Here is a 16,262-nt window from a genome sequence, read left to right as displayed (position 1 = left end):
GGCCACGGGAGGAGTAACACAGGGCTGCGAGCGCTCGCTTGCTTGTGGCTCGGCTTCCCCCCGGCCCTGCGGCAGCCTTGGAAGTCAGCCGTTCGCAGCAGCAGGGTTCTGAGACCTGTCAGTCCCCAAAATCTCTCGTAAATCCCCATGCTCTCCTACCATAGAATCATAGAATGGTTTGGGTTGGAAGGGACCTTTAGAGCCCATCCAGTCCCACCCCCCTGCGGTGAGCAGGGACATCTTCAACTAGACCAGGTTGCTCAGAGCCCCAACCAACCTGGCCTTGGATTGTCTCTAGGGATGGGGCCTCCACAGCCTCTCTGGGCAACCTGTTCCAGCACTTCACCACCCTCTTTGTAAAAATTTTTTTATTTATATCCAGTTTAATTCTCCCCTCCTTTAGTTTAAAACCATCACCCCTTGCACTGTCACAACAGGACTTGCTAAAGTGATTGCCCCCATCCTTCCTATAGTCCCTCTTTAACTACTGAAAGGCCTCAATAAGGTCTCCCTGCAGCCTTCTCTTCTCCAGGCTGAACAAGCCCAGTGCTCTCAGTCTGTCCTCACAGCAGAGGTGCTCCAGACCTCGGATCATTTCTGTGCTCTCCTCTGGACCTGCTCCAGCAGGTCCATGTCCCTTCTGTGCTGAGGGCTCCAGAGCTGGACGTAGCACTGCAGGTGGGGTCTTGCCAGAGCAGAGCAGAGGGGCAGAATCACCTCCCTCGGCCTGCTGGCCACGCTGCTGGGGATGCAGCCCAGGATACAGTTGGCCTTCTGGGCTGCAGGTGTACACTGTTGGCTCAAATCAGCCATTTAACTCAAGAACACCGTAACGAGTCCACCACCACCGAGGTAACCCGCAATTCTTCCCGCACGGCATCACAGAGCGCCGGTAGCCCTAAGGGCTGCAGGCCCCGAGGCGCCCGGTTATAACGGCGAGGGGGCAACAAGTCCTCGGGCGGCGGCTGCCCCGGGGAAGGGCAGGGCTTAACCCGCGAAGGGAGCCCCGCAGCCGAAGGGGCTGACCGCAGGAAGGAATCCTCCGCCCCACGCGGCTTCCCCGGCCAGGCCGCACCGAGCACCGCCTGCCTCAGGCCGGCAGAGGCGGGCCCGCCTCCTCCCTCACCTCAGGCTGCGGCGGAGACACACCGCCGCCTCACGGGCAGGCGTGGGCGGTGCCCCTCCGCGCACGCGCCACTGGACAGGGCCACGCTCCCTTTCCTGCGTGCCCATTGGTGGGTTGGGCGTGCGTGGGCGGGGATCTGGCGTGCGTGGGCGGGGCACGGGCCGGAAGCGCTGCCCTGAGCGCTTTCCCCCAGCAGCAGCAGTGGCGGTGGCGGAGCATTCCGCCATGGAAGGCCTGGGCCCGGGCTCGGGCTCGGGCTCGGAGCCGGGAGCTGCGGGGCGGCTGCTGACGGAGGACGAGATGGCCGAGGTGAAGAAGGATGTAAGTGGTGGGGCGGGCCGGGAGGCCGGAGCGCGCGAGGCCGGGGCGCAGGGCGGTGGGGCGGGGTGGGGCCAGGCCGGGGCCCGGGCGGGGGAAGCGGAAGCCCTGTCAGAGCGGGGAGGTGGCGGAGGCGGGGGGGACCGGGGCCCTACCGGGACCCTGCCGGGGCTCCTCGCCGCCTTCCCGCAGGGCGGGGGCGGGCCTGGTCTTAAGCTCGGGGGGCGCTTCCCGCTGTGCGGCTGGTAACGACGCGCCCCGGGGCCAAGCATTCACCGGGAAGCTCGGCTTTTCTTGTTTTCCCCTCAGCGGCTGCTCCCGCGCCGCCTTTTGAGGCCAGCGCGACAGGGGTTTGCTTTTCGTGGTGTCTCTGTACCGCCGTGAGGCGGGGGGGAGCAGAGGCACGAGTAATTGGTACCGAATCCAAAGGTTGGCTGCAAATGTACGTGCTTCTCTTGGCGTTAATAAGTTTCTCTCTTATAGACCGTGAATATTTGGATTAAATATCGGTGACTTTTTTTTAGAGGCTTTTTGTTATATATTTTCCTGATTTGCCCCCCATATTTATTCACTTGTGTCTGGAATCTGAGGGAAGACTTCATCCTGATTCGGTCTGGATTTACTTATCTCTTGGCTAAACTGGGAAGCAAGCAATGTGCTAAACCAAACTCAACGAGTGATTGATTAACATAAAAAAGGAAAATCACAGTTCATCAATTATTTATTGACCACCCATGCTTCTGTTTTGTAATTTGCAGTGTCTTATGTTGACTTATTTGGAGGGTTTTTTTAACGTCCCTTTAAAGTACAATAAATGTTTGGTGTTCGGTTTTGGTTTTTTATCAGCTTTATGCGTGCATAATCTTAAGTGCTTTGTCATAGTTTTGTGAGGCACGGGTTTCAAGTTATTACTTGCTTCTGTGGAGCTACAGGGTAATACTGCAAGAGTTACCATCCAGTAGTTACACCAAAAAAGGATTAAGAACTACTTAAATCAGGTTATATGTGTAACATGATATGTATGTTAATCTCTCGGTGACTGAATTCATGACTGCATCTCACAGATGTCACTTCAACCCTCAATCTTACTGCGCCTCCAGTAGTAATTGGAGGATTTAATGGAAACCTAATACCTAGAAAAAAATAACATTAGTGTTATAATCAAAATACAATCCAGTAAATTCAACTTCAGAGCTTTTTCTCTCAGATTTTAAATGTTGTGGTTTCATGATACAAAGTGCTGGTTTATTGTCAACTCAGCTGTTTCAAAGCTGTTGAAGTAACTTTGGTAGGATCACTTCCAACAGAAGTGCTGTGTTACCAGAAGTTCTGTGTTTATTATGTGACAGCGTACCTCAGAAAGCTAACTTGCAAGGAAAACTTGTTTTCAGGAGGAATTATAAAGGTTGGAGTCTTATATTTGAGAGCTGTGAAGGAGGCAGTGAGCTGTACAAAAGTAATCAATACAAAGCAAAGCATATATAAAGTTTGTCTAATGTGTTTACTCTTTGTGTCTCTCATAAATTGTTAACCTACAAGGATAGTACAGAGGGGAATTCAGAACTGATACACTTCATATAGTGAAAGATTCACTACAGGAAGATGTTAGTCAAAACACAGTAGTCTTTCTATTCAACAACTCACTCGATTCTTTTAAAGTTGAAATGTTGACTGTCTTACATTTCAGAGTGTGTAGATTGATCCTTCTGGTGGTAGGATGAGATTTCTATGAGAACTGAGGAAATCTGTATCACCTCCTACATTGGTAACCGTTCAGGCATGGGCTTGTTGCAGTAATAGAACCATAGAATGCCCTGAGCTGGAAGGGATCCACAAGGATCATCGAGTCCAGCTCCTGTCCCTGCACAGGACAGCCCCAAATTCACACCATGTCTCTGAGGGCATTGGCCAAGTGCTTCCTGAATATCATCAGTCTTGGTGCTGTGGTGCCTCCCTGGGGGGGAGCCTGTTCCAGGGCTCCACCACCCTCTGGGGGAAGAACCTTTCCCTAATACCCAACCTAAACCCCCACCCCCCCGCTCATCTTCCTGCCATTCCCTCGGGTCCTATCCTCGGTGACCAGAGAGGAGATCAGCGCCTGCCCCTCCTCCTCCCCTTGTGAGGAAGCTGCAGATGTCGTTGAGGTCAGTTGGACACTCGAGATGCATTCTGGAGCTGCCTAAGTTGATATAAGCTCTACCATTGCACTCTTCGGCTCTTACCGTAGTTGCTTCACCACCACTAGTGGCGATGTGACTGCACATTATACTTGATCGGGCAACTAATCTGGCTGTGGGAGGGGAAACAAAAGCACCAATACAGTTTCTTGACTGGATCTTCTCATCCACCAAGGAAGGGGTAGGAACACACAGGGGGTGAGCATTCCTTGCACTTAAATTGGCTGCCATGCAGCTGCACCCTTACGTTTTCAGTTTTACATTGTATTCGATCTAGTGGTGACAGTCTGCAGCCAAAAGCCTTCCTTTCTCTTCCATGTGTGTTCATCTGGTGTTTTCTTTAAAACTGTGTAACCACAGGCTGTTTGTTGACAGCGAGTATTTGTTGGATCCTAAGAGCAACTAGAAGAACACATTCATCCTCTGCTGTACTTAGTGGAGCAGTCCAGGAAGCTTTTTCTTCAAGAGCTAGTGGTGCTTTCCTTAGCACCAGTATGCCAGACAGTATTTTGCTGTTTGAAATATGTTTAAAGTGTGTCTTTTATATCTAGCTTTTTCCTCTGCTTCTATTTACTGAGCTAGTAAATGGCTATAAGCAAACAGTCATTTTCAAATTTTAATTTTTAAATGCTGCTCTTATGGAATCTAATCTCAAAAAGCAGGAGGATATTTGAAAACTTTCTTCAGGAAAGAAGTTTTGTTTCTTTCCATCCTTTCACGTGACTTGTATGTAAAGATGCTTTTCCTTCTGGCACTCAAATATTTTTTCTTTTGTCATTTTTTTGCATCAAATGAGACTTGGGGGCGTTAGTTTTTCCACATCAGTAATATTCAGCTAGTGGGTATCTAACTTCTTGTGTAATTCTGCACAGTGAAAAATGTTGGTGGGAGGAAACTGCCAATTTTGTAGTATTACATAAAACGAGAGCTTGTTTTTCAAGCACAGGGATGTCGTTTGTGACTCTGATCTTCATAGAGCAGCAGATACTGAAATCAGAGAGTTGTAGCACATGCATTAATTCTGTTTTGATGTTGGTATCAAGCAGGCTAGTTATTGTGCAGATTGAACGTACATTTTGGTGATGTTTGTGCTTGGATGTACCCTCTGAACGAGGTGGAGGGAGATTTTTTTTTTTTTGATAACTGTAAAATAAATTGGTCGATATAGGAGAGGGCACGTGATCTTCCAAGGAGGAAATCAAAGTGGTGACATGGCAGTCTTTAATTCTGACATTGCTCCTATAAAATTACCTCCAAAATAAATTGAGTATTCCAAATTAGAATTGAGTACGGTTACAAAAGGTAGGATGTTTCTGCGGAAGATCTTGGAGGGAACGTGATCGGATACTGGGCGTTACAGTTCCTGAAGATGCAAAGTGGCACTGCTGCTGAAGTGCTCAAGGCAGATGTGTCTGCCTCATCATACCCAGTGTTAATAGACTACGCGCTGGGGTCTTGAGACCACGGATGGAGTTCCCTCCTGTGGGCAGATTGTTCCACCTCTTTCTTTTTGCTGGTTATGGAGAGGGCTTAAGCAACCAGTTTACGCTTGTAAGCTGAAGTTACGCTGCAGCAGGTAGAGCCATTTTGCTTTTGCCGGAGTCGTCAGAGTTGCACTAACTCTGTGATCTGTGCAGCATGTTAGAGGTGTGCACGTTGCTTCAGGTGTTTAATATAAAATCCTAAACTAAAAGAAGGCAGCTCGATGAGGACAAAAAGCAGCCAGTAAAGTTGTTGAGAGTAGGTACATCTGTGGATGAAAGGGCATGTGTTTTGGATGCCAGTGATCTGCTGAACTTGTAAGTAGTGGTATTTATTTAATGAACCTTTTAAACTGTGAGTGTATTCATGCCATTGCTCTGAGACTGCTTTTACTCGATGTACAGAAAACATCAATAACTGCAATACTTTGGAGTTGTGCCTCATGGGTGCAGACAGTATGGAAATGTGGTGATTGGGTAGTCAGCGAGAGTGAGTGTGTCTAGATGAAGTGAGTAGGTGCTGTTGTGTTTTGTTGGTGTGATTTCTTCTCATTTTTACTTGGTGAATGTTCTGAAATGTGATAACCACAGACTTGATATAACTAACATTTGCAGTAAGTGTTCACCTTGTGAACATGCATTAAAACTCCTGAGTTCACTCAAAGAAAACTAATGAAAAGGATAAGTAAATTAGATAATGTTTTTTTTTTAAAAAAAATCTTTTTTACATTAAGAAAAAAATCTGGTAGGTAACACAGTGGCAGCTTTAAAAAGTTATTTCCTTAACCTGTATCAAAATCAATTTATTTAAAAGCCTGTACTTGAAATCTATGTGAAAGATTGGCTAATACTAGTTTTGTTTTGTTTTTCAGGCCTTAGAAAGGATGCGTCCTTACCTCTGTGACAAAATCATAGCTGAGAGACACTTTGATTACCTACGTTCAAAGAAAATACTCACTAGAGAGGACACAGAAGAAATTTCTTCTCGATCTTCCAGTAGGAAAAAAACTGGGAAGTTATTGGACTACTTAGCAGAAAACCCAAAGGGACTAGATGCTTTGATTGAATCTATCAGACGAGAAAGAACACAAAACTTCCTGTTACAAAAGATAACTGATGTAGTGTTGAAAGTCAAAAACGAAAAACTTGAAGCTCTCAAAGGTGAGAAGTTCATAATAATATTTTGTAAGACATGAGTTTTATTCTGAGGGTCTGCAAAACGAAACTCCAACAGTTCTTTAACTCGTGTTTCTTAGGACGGGTTGGGTTTGGTGTTCTTTGGCTGTGGTTTTTTGTTTCCTCTAGTGTTTGGGACAACATTCTTGGAAATATCACCAGTTTGGCTTTAAGATCCTAGTGCATGCGTCCTGGCTTTGCCTTTTTCCAATCTGAACACATCATAAATAATAATTGCAAAAAAACTCTTATCATGTGTTGTTATGATGGATAAGCCTGTCTTCATGTTTCAGTTTTGTTTTCTGTGAGGTTCTAATTTCAGAACTCAAAATAGGTGGTTATCTCCCACCTTGTATTTCCCTTGAAGTTATTTACTGCAGTGGCAGGATGCTCTGGTTTTGTTCGTCTCCGAGCCTCAGCAGCAGATAAGCTGGCAAATGCAACCTGAGGGGAATCCTCCTGCATGTCTTCAATGCCAAAACTTAAAATGAGAGACTCCAAATGTATGCATGTGTTGCTTCATACAGGTAGAGAGGTTTTGTTGATGCACAAAGTTTGAAGTGACTATATGTACTCATATTTGAAGGCAGATAAAGTAAATATAAGCCTTCTAAACCAAAAGCCTTACTTCCCCTTCCAACACCCATCAAAAGAGAAATACAGAAGGAAGTAGTACATTTTAACCCAAGAGGTGAAAGACCTGAAGTTTTCTCTGGCTTCGGGTAAAACAGCCTTCAAATGCAGTGCACTCTGGAGTAGAACCGTGTAGCTGAAGCGTTTAGAAGTTTGAAGAACCATGTGAGAAAAATCTTATCAAAAGGTAGGTCAAAGGGCTAAAGTAACTGCCTGAAACTAAGCTTAAATTCAGTAGCTGATGCAGAGATATAAAGAAATCATTCGCGTCAGCCTAGATAACCTGCATGTATTTTCTTCTTTTCATTTGACATGAATATTGGGATGTCCCAGGTGAGATGAGAGGTTAGTCTGTTAAAAATGCAGGCAATTGATCTTGGACAATGTTAGTGATATTAAATCAGAGCACAGTTTTAAGAATGTACGATATTGTCACTAACTCCAGTCTCTGGTTTTTGTCTTAGGTCTAAGCTGCAGCACCTGTATGACCTCACTGTATGGAGGAACAAATAATCTTTCTAGATCATATTCTGATGAATCTAATTTTTTTGATAAAACAAAAGACAAAGAATCTACCCAGATCCATCATCCAGAAGAAGATTATAGCACCGCCGCATTTGTGTCTGCTGTCTCTCTTCATTCAATGAATTTACCGATAGCAGAGATGGGAAATGCAGAGAGTGCTGTTTTCTCAGCCACCCTTCCAGGGCCTGGAGACCCCGGCGCACCGCCTCTCCCCGCCGAGCTCCAGGCAGAGCAGCAAGAACCGTGTACTAGTTCTAGTGACAATTGCTTTTTGCCTTTAAGATCACGTTCTCTTCAACCACAGTGAACATAGTGACTTTTGGCTGTTCATCCAAATGGTACTGAAACTTTGTGTGATGTCTTATAAAGGTTAAAAAGATGTTTTCAAACTGCTAACTAGCAAAATCAATCTATGTTACTTGCTGTTTTTAAGGAGGGGTTTGGGGTTTTTTTTTTTTTAATTGGGTGACTCTGGAGCTGCTTGATTTATGTTCTTTAGGGAGCTTTTTTTCAAAAGGTCATGTATTATACCAGCAAAGGTTTGTTTTTTAAACCAATGTATTTAAGATTTGCATTTAGTTGCAGGTATTTAAGCTGCAGTTATAGAACAAACGGGTTTTTTGATTCTTACCAAAACTAACAAGCCTGTTTCTCTTAAAGTTTCTGTGACGGGTGAATTGGGAAAGATGGTTAGGAAAAAGTATTGAGTATTGAAAAATAACAATCAGAACTAAAAGCTTAAGCTCACTTACCCACAAGCTTTTAACTCATTTCCCAAATTAAGCATTTCTCTGCAGGGTAAATTCTGCCCTCTGTGTATGTGTGTGCAGCTCCGTTTGCAAGAAGAAACCCAATCTGGCCAAATCTGTAGCTGTACTTATTTGCAAGAAGTTTTCTTAATTGTCTGAACTTTGTTCTCTGTCCTACCAGTAAATCAAAAGGCACTCGATATCGCAGTGATTTGAGTTAGCAAATATACTTCCACAAGTCTTAGCATGTTATTCTTGTATATTAGTTAGAGATTTCTGATTTGAGATGCACTTTAGGTATAAATTCTCATCAGTACTGGAAAAGGAATGTAAACTGCTGTAACAGCATCGCGTGAGCTGTAAGATAATATTGTTGTATAATGCTGTTAAGGAGCAAAGCTTGTATGTTTTGTCCCAGTAGGTAAGTGGAGGAGGAGTCCTGTCGCAACAAGTGTCCGTAACTGAAGGACTCTTGGAAATGTTGCACTTCAGAGACCTACTCTTCAAAGCAGACAAGTTTACATTTCAAATTGTTTGGAGTCAAATGCATTTTAAACTATTTCAACATGGGAAGGTTCTCATTTCTTGACACAATGTAACATGCTGTATTCCACTCGTACTCTACTCCTGAGCTGTCATCTGCTTTTTATGAAGTCGGCCTAGAACCACTTTAAAATTACTAGGCAAAGGCAGGCGCTTCCTTGGAAACGTGTACGGTTGTGTTCTGTAGTACTACACTTTAAAGTGATGGAATGTTTTCAGTATGTCAGAGGATAGGTTTGTATTTAACGTTTTAAATTATTTTGGCTCTCGTGCAGTTCTGTAGCCGTGTAATTCCACTCAAATTCAAACCCAGGTAATATTCCTAAACTGTGTTCCCCTTTTGTGGAGACAGGCCATCTGCAGGACCGCAATATAGTCTCTACATTTTTTTGTGTTTATTCTGGTTTTGGAAGTAGCTTAAAATGAACTGCAATGTTCAGTTATGCCCCATACTTAGTATAGGAATAGCTGACATTTGGTAGAGGTGTGGGCTTCTCTTCAGTATTTATAAAGATCCTTGTTTTTCTCGTGTACATCAAAGGTCATAGACTGTCAGGACGGTGAAAATGCTTTTCAACAAAACTGCTTGGTTTAGAAGGCACTCTAGAAGTTAAGTGCCTAGATATGCAAGCAAAATTTTGCTCTCTAACAGAAATTAGGGGCAGGTTTCAATCCCTCTCTTCCATTAACTTGGGCTGCAGTTGCACATGCTCAGGATGTCTCCAAATTGATTTGTCTGAATGCCTGCTGTAACCATGTAGAGCTGTGGTTAGGTTTGTGTCCCTTCTTGGATTCTTGTAGGTGGACGAGAGCGAGCAGGCTTGGCCTTAACTGAAGAAGAGCATTAGCTCAGGGTGAGGACGGCCTCGCAGCTGTAAATCCAAACGCGCGAACCATGCTGCCTGCCCTGCTGCGTAGCCTGCAGCATGCCTGCCTGTGCAGGGACCGCTCCCGCAGCGGAGCCTGTTAACCTGAGACTTTAAATGAATGTATTATCTTACCAAGTGTTTATAACATGCCTTTTAAAAAAAAAAATTGAAATATTTTTATCACAATTTTTGGAATAAATTCTTTTGTATAATTGCCTGTTTTCCTGTCTGCCTCTCATTATTAAAATGTTGTAAGAGCAGTTCATGCCAGTATCTAGGCGTGTGGTTTTGGTTTTGTGTGTGCAGGAGGCTTTTGTTCTCATTGTCTTGCTGGAGAGGTTTGTCTTTGGTGGAAAGACTGACTTAATGCGAAACACCTGTGCCTGTAGGACTGCGTTCAAGAGCAGCGTATAGGGAAAACGCACACATGAAATGAAGACCTGCGCTGCTTAACTATACTTTCTGTGGGTCGTGACTAGTATTGCTAACCTGATTCTTGCTTTTTTTTTGAAATGACTGGACTGCTCAACTTCTTAAAGATGGGGGAAGTGCTGCTTCCAGCCATGCATATATTGACTTTGTTCTTAAATTAAGATTTGTAATTTTTTTTATTTTTAATAGTTGGGGAGAAACAAAACCTTCTGAGTGCTGGGGAGTATGACTCAAAAAAGGACTTGCAAATGTTGCAGGGACCGTGGAGCCTCACTTCAGTGGTTGTTTTCATCGTACTTTGTGTGTAGGGGTTCTTTCAAAATAATTATTATGGTATTGATTATGAGGGATCAGCTGGACCCAGTTTAGTATCTTTGCAGTTAAGGAATCGATCATGTTATAACCAAAGCCCCTTCCTTAGACTTTATTCTGCTTCCTTGGTAGTGCAAGTAACCTCAACAGCACCAGTAAGTATTTTAGCTGATGCAAACCCAGATATACGGTCCTTGTTGATGAGAGAAGCCTAGTACAAACTTCTTCCAACAGCTTTCAACAATCTGTTTTGGTAAAGGTGGCCGAGGTGGCTGCCGAAGCTATCGCTGGGTAGGCGACGTTCAAAGCGAACCCTCGGAGGAGAACGCCTTTTCTCTCTGCTTGGGCCTGCAGGTGTACAAAAGGAGAAACGGAGGCTGTCTCAGTTTCATGTCTGACTGTCTCTGGTCACTCAGAGGGGGAAAATCTCCCCGAGTCACTGGGGTGAGCCCCGCGGCGCAGGCACAAAGGTCAGATTGTTCCATTCCTCGTCTTCCTCCGCCGCCGCCTCCTCCTCCGGAGGGATCCCCTTCGCCACGCGCGAACTGCCCCCACGCCCACACCCAGGCCCGGAGCCCCGCCGCGGCTTTCCCGTGGGGGCCCCGCGGGCCCTGCCGGCGCGGCGGCAGGCCGGAACCCTCGGCGCGGGGCCCGGTTTCCGTGCGGGCGGCTCGGACCGGCGGCGGCGGCAGGCCCCGCCATGGCGGCGGAGGGAGGCGATCCGCTGGGCTATTTCGCGGCCTACGGCAGCTCCAGCTCCGACTCGGAGGCCGAGGAGCCCCAGCCCGAGGAGCGGCAGGCGGGGGGCGGCGCGGCGGCGGCGGCGGGGGGCAGCCCGGGGCGGCGGCCGCGGCTGCCTCCGCCCGACGAGCTCTTCCGTAGGGTGTCGCAGCCGCCCGCCTTCCTCTACAACCCGCTCAACAAGCAGATCGACTGGGAGAGCCGCGTCCTGCGGGCGCCCGAGGAGGTGCGGGGCCGGGGGGCGGCGGGGAGGGCCGTGCAGCCGCCCCGGCCCGGTGTGACGGGTGCCCTGCTCTCTCCCGCAGCCCCCCAAGGAGTTCAAGGTGTGGAAAACCAACGCCGTGCCCCCGCCGGAGACCTACAGCCCGCCCGAGAAGAAGCCCCCGCCGCCCCCGGCCATCGACATGGCGATAAAGTGGTCCAATATCTACGAGGACAACGGCGACGACGCGCCCCGGCAAGCCAGCAAAGCCAGGTTCCTGCCGGATGAGGAGCAGGAGCCGCCCGAGTCGGGTGAGGCCCAGGCGAAGGCGGCGGTGCTTTGCTCGGAGCGGGGAGGCGAGCTGGGAGGGTGGGTGGGTGGGTGGCCTCTGTGAGGGGCCTGTGACTGGAGCCCTCCCTGCCCGGGACGCGGGGGAAGTTCTGGCCTCTTGTGCATCGGTCGTGCTGCCGAAGGCTGCGGGGATGGTTGGGCCTAAGCGCGGGTCTTCTGGGTTTCCTAGGGTCCGCATAGACTCTCACGCAACCCCGCTGCTCCCCTTCCGCTGTCATTAGCAGAAGCAATGTTTAAAGAGCCTGCAGAGCTCTAGTTAAACTAACAGCTTCAGTCACAGTACTGCTAAAACAGAAAGTGGAGTGAGAGCTTCTTCAAACACTGCTGCCTTGCCTTAGGGGTAGATGCAGGACAGATTATTTTTATAATGTTTACAAAACTTGGGGGCCAAGGGGGGAGTTAAATAAAACTTCCATGTGGCAGATTACTGATGAAAATATTAACTGTCCTCTGCTTTTAATCATGGTACAAGCTGTAATGGTAATCTAGGAAGTATAGAAGTACTTGACAGGAGGGAAGAATTAGTTATTTTAAAACTTGCTGGAGAAAGAGTAGCCAGTAACAACCAGGACAATAAAAGCAGAAGGAGAAATTCTGGGCTTTCAGAACACATGATAGTGTTTTGGTTCACTGGTAAAGTTGTCAGCAGACCTTTTCCAAAGGAAGGTGTTATTGCTGTCTTGCTCCTGTTTTCTGGGTGTTCCTTCCCCAGGGACAGTTTTTCTTTGTATGCTTCCCCCCCGCCCCACCGCCCCTTCGCATTTCTCTTAGTCAATCTTCATCCAAAGAATAAGAAGATAAACTGAACTGTTAATTGACCTTGGCATTATTTCCTGCATTTTAAATGTGATTTTCTAGCTTTTTGTCTTATCTATTCAAATAATTAGGTTTTTAGAACAGGTACTGTACAGTAGCATAGTAAGGCTTCTTAGTTATCCTCAACAGTCTGTGGTAGTAATGACAAGTAATCATTCCTATTCTGTCCACATATTCTCCGCATGCCAAAGATGAGGATGTTGTCAGTTAAAACTACCGTGTCTTTTTTCCACGCACCTCAGATGTGGTTAAGTCAGCTGTTCTGAGACGAGGATGGTGTTTAGGGCAAAAATACTGGCTTTGCTGACTTTGATTAACTCTGTCTTTTATTTAAAGATGGTGAAAAAGATGATGAACCAGCTTCTGCTAAGAAACGTAAACTAGACTCCGGGGAGCAGGCAAAGAAGAAGAAGGTATAAGCAGGGTGTCCTGGATTTAGCCATGAGAATTTCAACGAACGTGGATTCCCCTGCTGGAAGGGGAAACAAATACATGTTTACCGAATTTCTCTCTCCTCTTGGGTAGGGAATTCTATTTCTGTAGTACGCTTGCCTTTTGGAAAGCACAAAATTAAATGGACAGTGCCGTGATAGAAACTCGTCTACTGAACAAAATTTAAACCTGTTTATTTAAAAGAGGGATTTGGAAGAGGGATCCGTTGTGATGGATGCTTGTGCTCATGCACGTTACAGGACTTCATGGTATTTTGTTTATCAAGAAACCGGGTAACGTGAGCTTTTCTGGACTGACTTTTCCATTGTGTAAAACCCTTTTATAAAGGAGTATATACTAAAGATTCTTTAAGTAGTGTCCTGTGATATGTTTGCATAACATTGTTTTGAAATATATGTAAAGACTGCAAATAGGTCACTGGAATAAAACTACATGTGAAAACACCTGCGGTATAAATATTGCATTGCATGCTTGGTGAATAGGAGGGATGAATTCTGTACCATATGCATTTCGGGGATGTATTTCTTAGGACACAACAGATTCCTCAGGGTTTTGTTTCTAATAAATATACAACTGCAAGCTGAAAAAATACATGGACCTAGTAACAGAGTTTAATATTTGATAATTAGTTTTGATGTTCTGTGGCCTGCATCAGTGAAACATGAGACTAAGCGATGCAGGAACAATTGAAGCATCTAACATATTCTTCCTAAAACTTGAAAATAGAATCTAGATATTTATGTGGAAAAAATATTACAACAAAGCTGTGATAGTCTTTACTGCCAGATTGTATTTATTCCAGTACAGACAGTCAGTAATCTCAAAGTGCTCGTCAGTGTATGGTGCATTTGTGATATGCTGCTGCATGGATTTTTGGGTCTGAATATGAAAAAGTACCAGCAAAACTGGGTTGGAGGGAGGGTTGCTCTAGGTTTGTTTTCAAATAAAGCTTCTGTGCCTTCGGAAATCTGCAATGAGATTAGGCCTACTAATAGAAGTTTGTATAATTAAAGTATTCACGCAATCCATAATTTTTATTTTCCTTCTGTCTTGGACTAGCTTTAATTTAGCAGAACAGATTCTATATGCATATGTGCTAATATGATGTTAATATTTTTAAAAGTGATTTTTTAAAAAATTCTTTTGAACCTCAATATATAGAAAAATGTATTCATTTTTAGTAAGTATATGAGGTTAGCCACGGGCTATGCAGTTCTAGGCTTGGCAGTGCGATAATGCTTTCTCTGGATCCTTCTCTTCCCGCAGACTCTGCAACCGCTCCTAGCCAGTTTCACAGGCTGTCGGGCCAAACCCGTGATACATTCCACCCCTTCTATGCTGCCAGTCTGGAAAGCATTCAAAAAATGGTCCTTGTGCACAGCTGAGGGTTCCCTGTGCGCCAGCTCTCCTAGCGCAAGCCCTGACACCTGATGCTGTCGTAGCAAGCTCCGCGGTGAGGGACGGTGTCGCAGGCAAAGCCGATGTGGTGCCAGGTCTGCGTACGGTTTCTCAAAACGCTCCTTCGCCTCGGATTGCGATGGCTGGGCTAGAGCAGGGACTCAGCCGGCAGGGACCAGAGCAGAGCTGGCTTCTGGGTTGCGAGGGGAAACCTCCCGTGCCCTTAATAGTGACCCTGCTGGGTTCCAGCTGGGATGAGGACCCCTTCACAGCAGGCATACTTACCCCCCTCTGAAATGGAGCCTTCACTAGGTGGGCAGCCAGTGGAGTGTGACAGTTCAGGAGCTGTGGATATCTGCGTTTCATTGAGTTGAGAGACCTTAAATGCCTGTGCTTTGCTTTGTCTAGAATGCTAATGTAAATTCTCCCTTCTTCTAGTAATCGCACATGAAACTTCCACTAAAAATTACCATCTAATGCAGACCGGTTCCCTTCCAGGAACAGCTGTCTCCATGCAGTAATGCAGCCTTACATCATCCGCTTCAGGATGTGGGTTGTCACAAGCTGGTCTCTGGGTCCTGTTCGTCTGGGGCCAAACGGTTTCTATGAGCCTCGCTTACAAAGAAATGAAGGACATTTGTCTTGAAGTGCAGACCGTGAAGCCTCTGAACGAAAAGTCTCACTCTAATTTCTTTTTTTTTTCCTTGTATCTGCTGTCCTACTATTGCTAGTTTGAATGTGTTAATCTTCAGTGTGTGTGGTAGAAAAAAAAGACTGCTTGTGCTCTGTTTTTAACAGGAATGTGTTGCTAGCATAGCTGGCGTAGAGACCTGAGCGCAGGGAACAGCAGCAAGCTCCTGTTCAGATATGAAAATCAGACGATCGGCCACTTTCCCAAAGGTTCAGTTTTCGTCCAGGCAGCGAGCTGCAGATTACGGTATGACTAGCAAGACACTTTTTGAGAAATCTGCCTCTGCTATCCTGTATGTACAGAATTTATTCCAGAGTTATGTGGGATGAATGGTACCATTTCTTGAAATCTGAGGGGTTTGACATGAAGTGCACTGTTCAATGACCGCCTAGTTCTCAAGTCTTACAATAGTTCTGTTTGCTACTGAAGTGCTCCTTGAAGAGCGTTACAGCTGAAGGTTAATGTCACCAGCTCTGGCAATAGGATGCATTCCCACGACTGCCATGACCAAGGAGGCTTTTGTCCTTGTATTGTTTGCTCTGCTATTCTGCGGGGCAGCTGAGGAAGTTACCAGGCTAATCGCTCCTTTTGTTTTCAGTTAATATGATATACATGGTATCCAGTTGTCTTGAAGTTAACGCCATCTGATACTTGGTTTCCAAGGAGAAAACCAGCATGGCTAATCTGGGAGAAGAATGACTAATTGTATTATTTACAGGTTGAGGAAATCTTCATTGTAAGCAGTGACTGTGGCAAAATGGCAAAAGCAACTATGCTGCTTTTTTGTCAGTAAGACCTCTGAAACAAGGCTGTGAGAAAACTTCAGCTCCAGGCAGGCTATCTGGGTGGACTGGATCTGCTGCTGGAAGGTTTTTGGTAGGGATGCTTCAGTGCATCGTCTTCGGGAGAAGATGATGCGAGAAGTGCTAGTGCTGCAGCTTCTGAAGCAAGTCAGATTTGACATGCAGGGCACACAGCAAAGCCCGGAGCAGGGCGGGGACTGACCTTTCTGAGTTCAGAGGTAACAGACAGCATGTGCATTTTGTTGTAAGTAAATGAGATTGCATAAAAGAAACGTTACGTTTGCATGATCAGTGACTTGTGATGCAAACAACTACAGAACTCCCAGTAGTGCAAGAAGAGTCCTAACTGTGGTGAGAAAATGGCTGGAAGGGTGCGAAATGTTTCTGGTGATCAGCTTTGATAGTGTGGTACCTACTGAGCACTACTTGTTTCTGCAGGGGGAAAAAAAACCACAGGTGTCTCTAG

The 16,262-nt window shown here is 45.9% G+C and overlaps 2 protein-coding genes across 2 annotated transcripts; both read left to right on the top strand.

Annotated features, from left to right (window-relative positions):
* Window positions 1-1,273: 1,273 nt before the first annotated feature.
* BCL10 (BCL10 immune signaling adaptor) lies at window positions 1,274-9,811 on the top strand. The gene is made up of 3 exons (XM_075098049.1): window positions 1,274-1,447; window positions 5,975-6,263; window positions 7,376-9,811. The coding sequence occupies exons 1-3, from the start codon at window positions 1,352-1,354 to the stop codon at window positions 7,741-7,743; spliced, it is 753 nt and encodes a 250-aa protein (XP_074954150.1). The 5' UTR covers window positions 1,274-1,351; the 3' UTR covers window positions 7,744-9,811.
* Window positions 9,812-10,823: 1,012 nt separating this feature from the next.
* C6H1orf52 (chromosome 6 C1orf52 homolog) lies at window positions 10,824-13,347 on the top strand. Its single transcript, XM_075098050.1, has 3 exons — window positions 10,824-11,308; window positions 11,388-11,595; window positions 12,788-13,347. Exons 1-3 carry the CDS (start codon window positions 11,042-11,044, stop codon window positions 12,868-12,870), a joined length of 558 nt encoding a protein of 185 aa, XP_074954151.1. The 5' UTR covers window positions 10,824-11,041; the 3' UTR covers window positions 12,871-13,347.
* Window positions 13,348-16,262: the final 2,915 nt, after the last annotated feature.

The sequence above is a fragment of the Phalacrocorax aristotelis genome, chromosome 6 (assembly GCF_949628215.1).
Source record: "Phalacrocorax aristotelis chromosome 6, bGulAri2.1, whole genome shotgun sequence".
Taxonomy (NCBI): Eukaryota; Metazoa; Chordata; class Aves; order Suliformes; family Phalacrocoracidae; genus Phalacrocorax; species Phalacrocorax aristotelis.
This window is presented reverse-complemented; position numbering and strand designations above follow the sequence as displayed.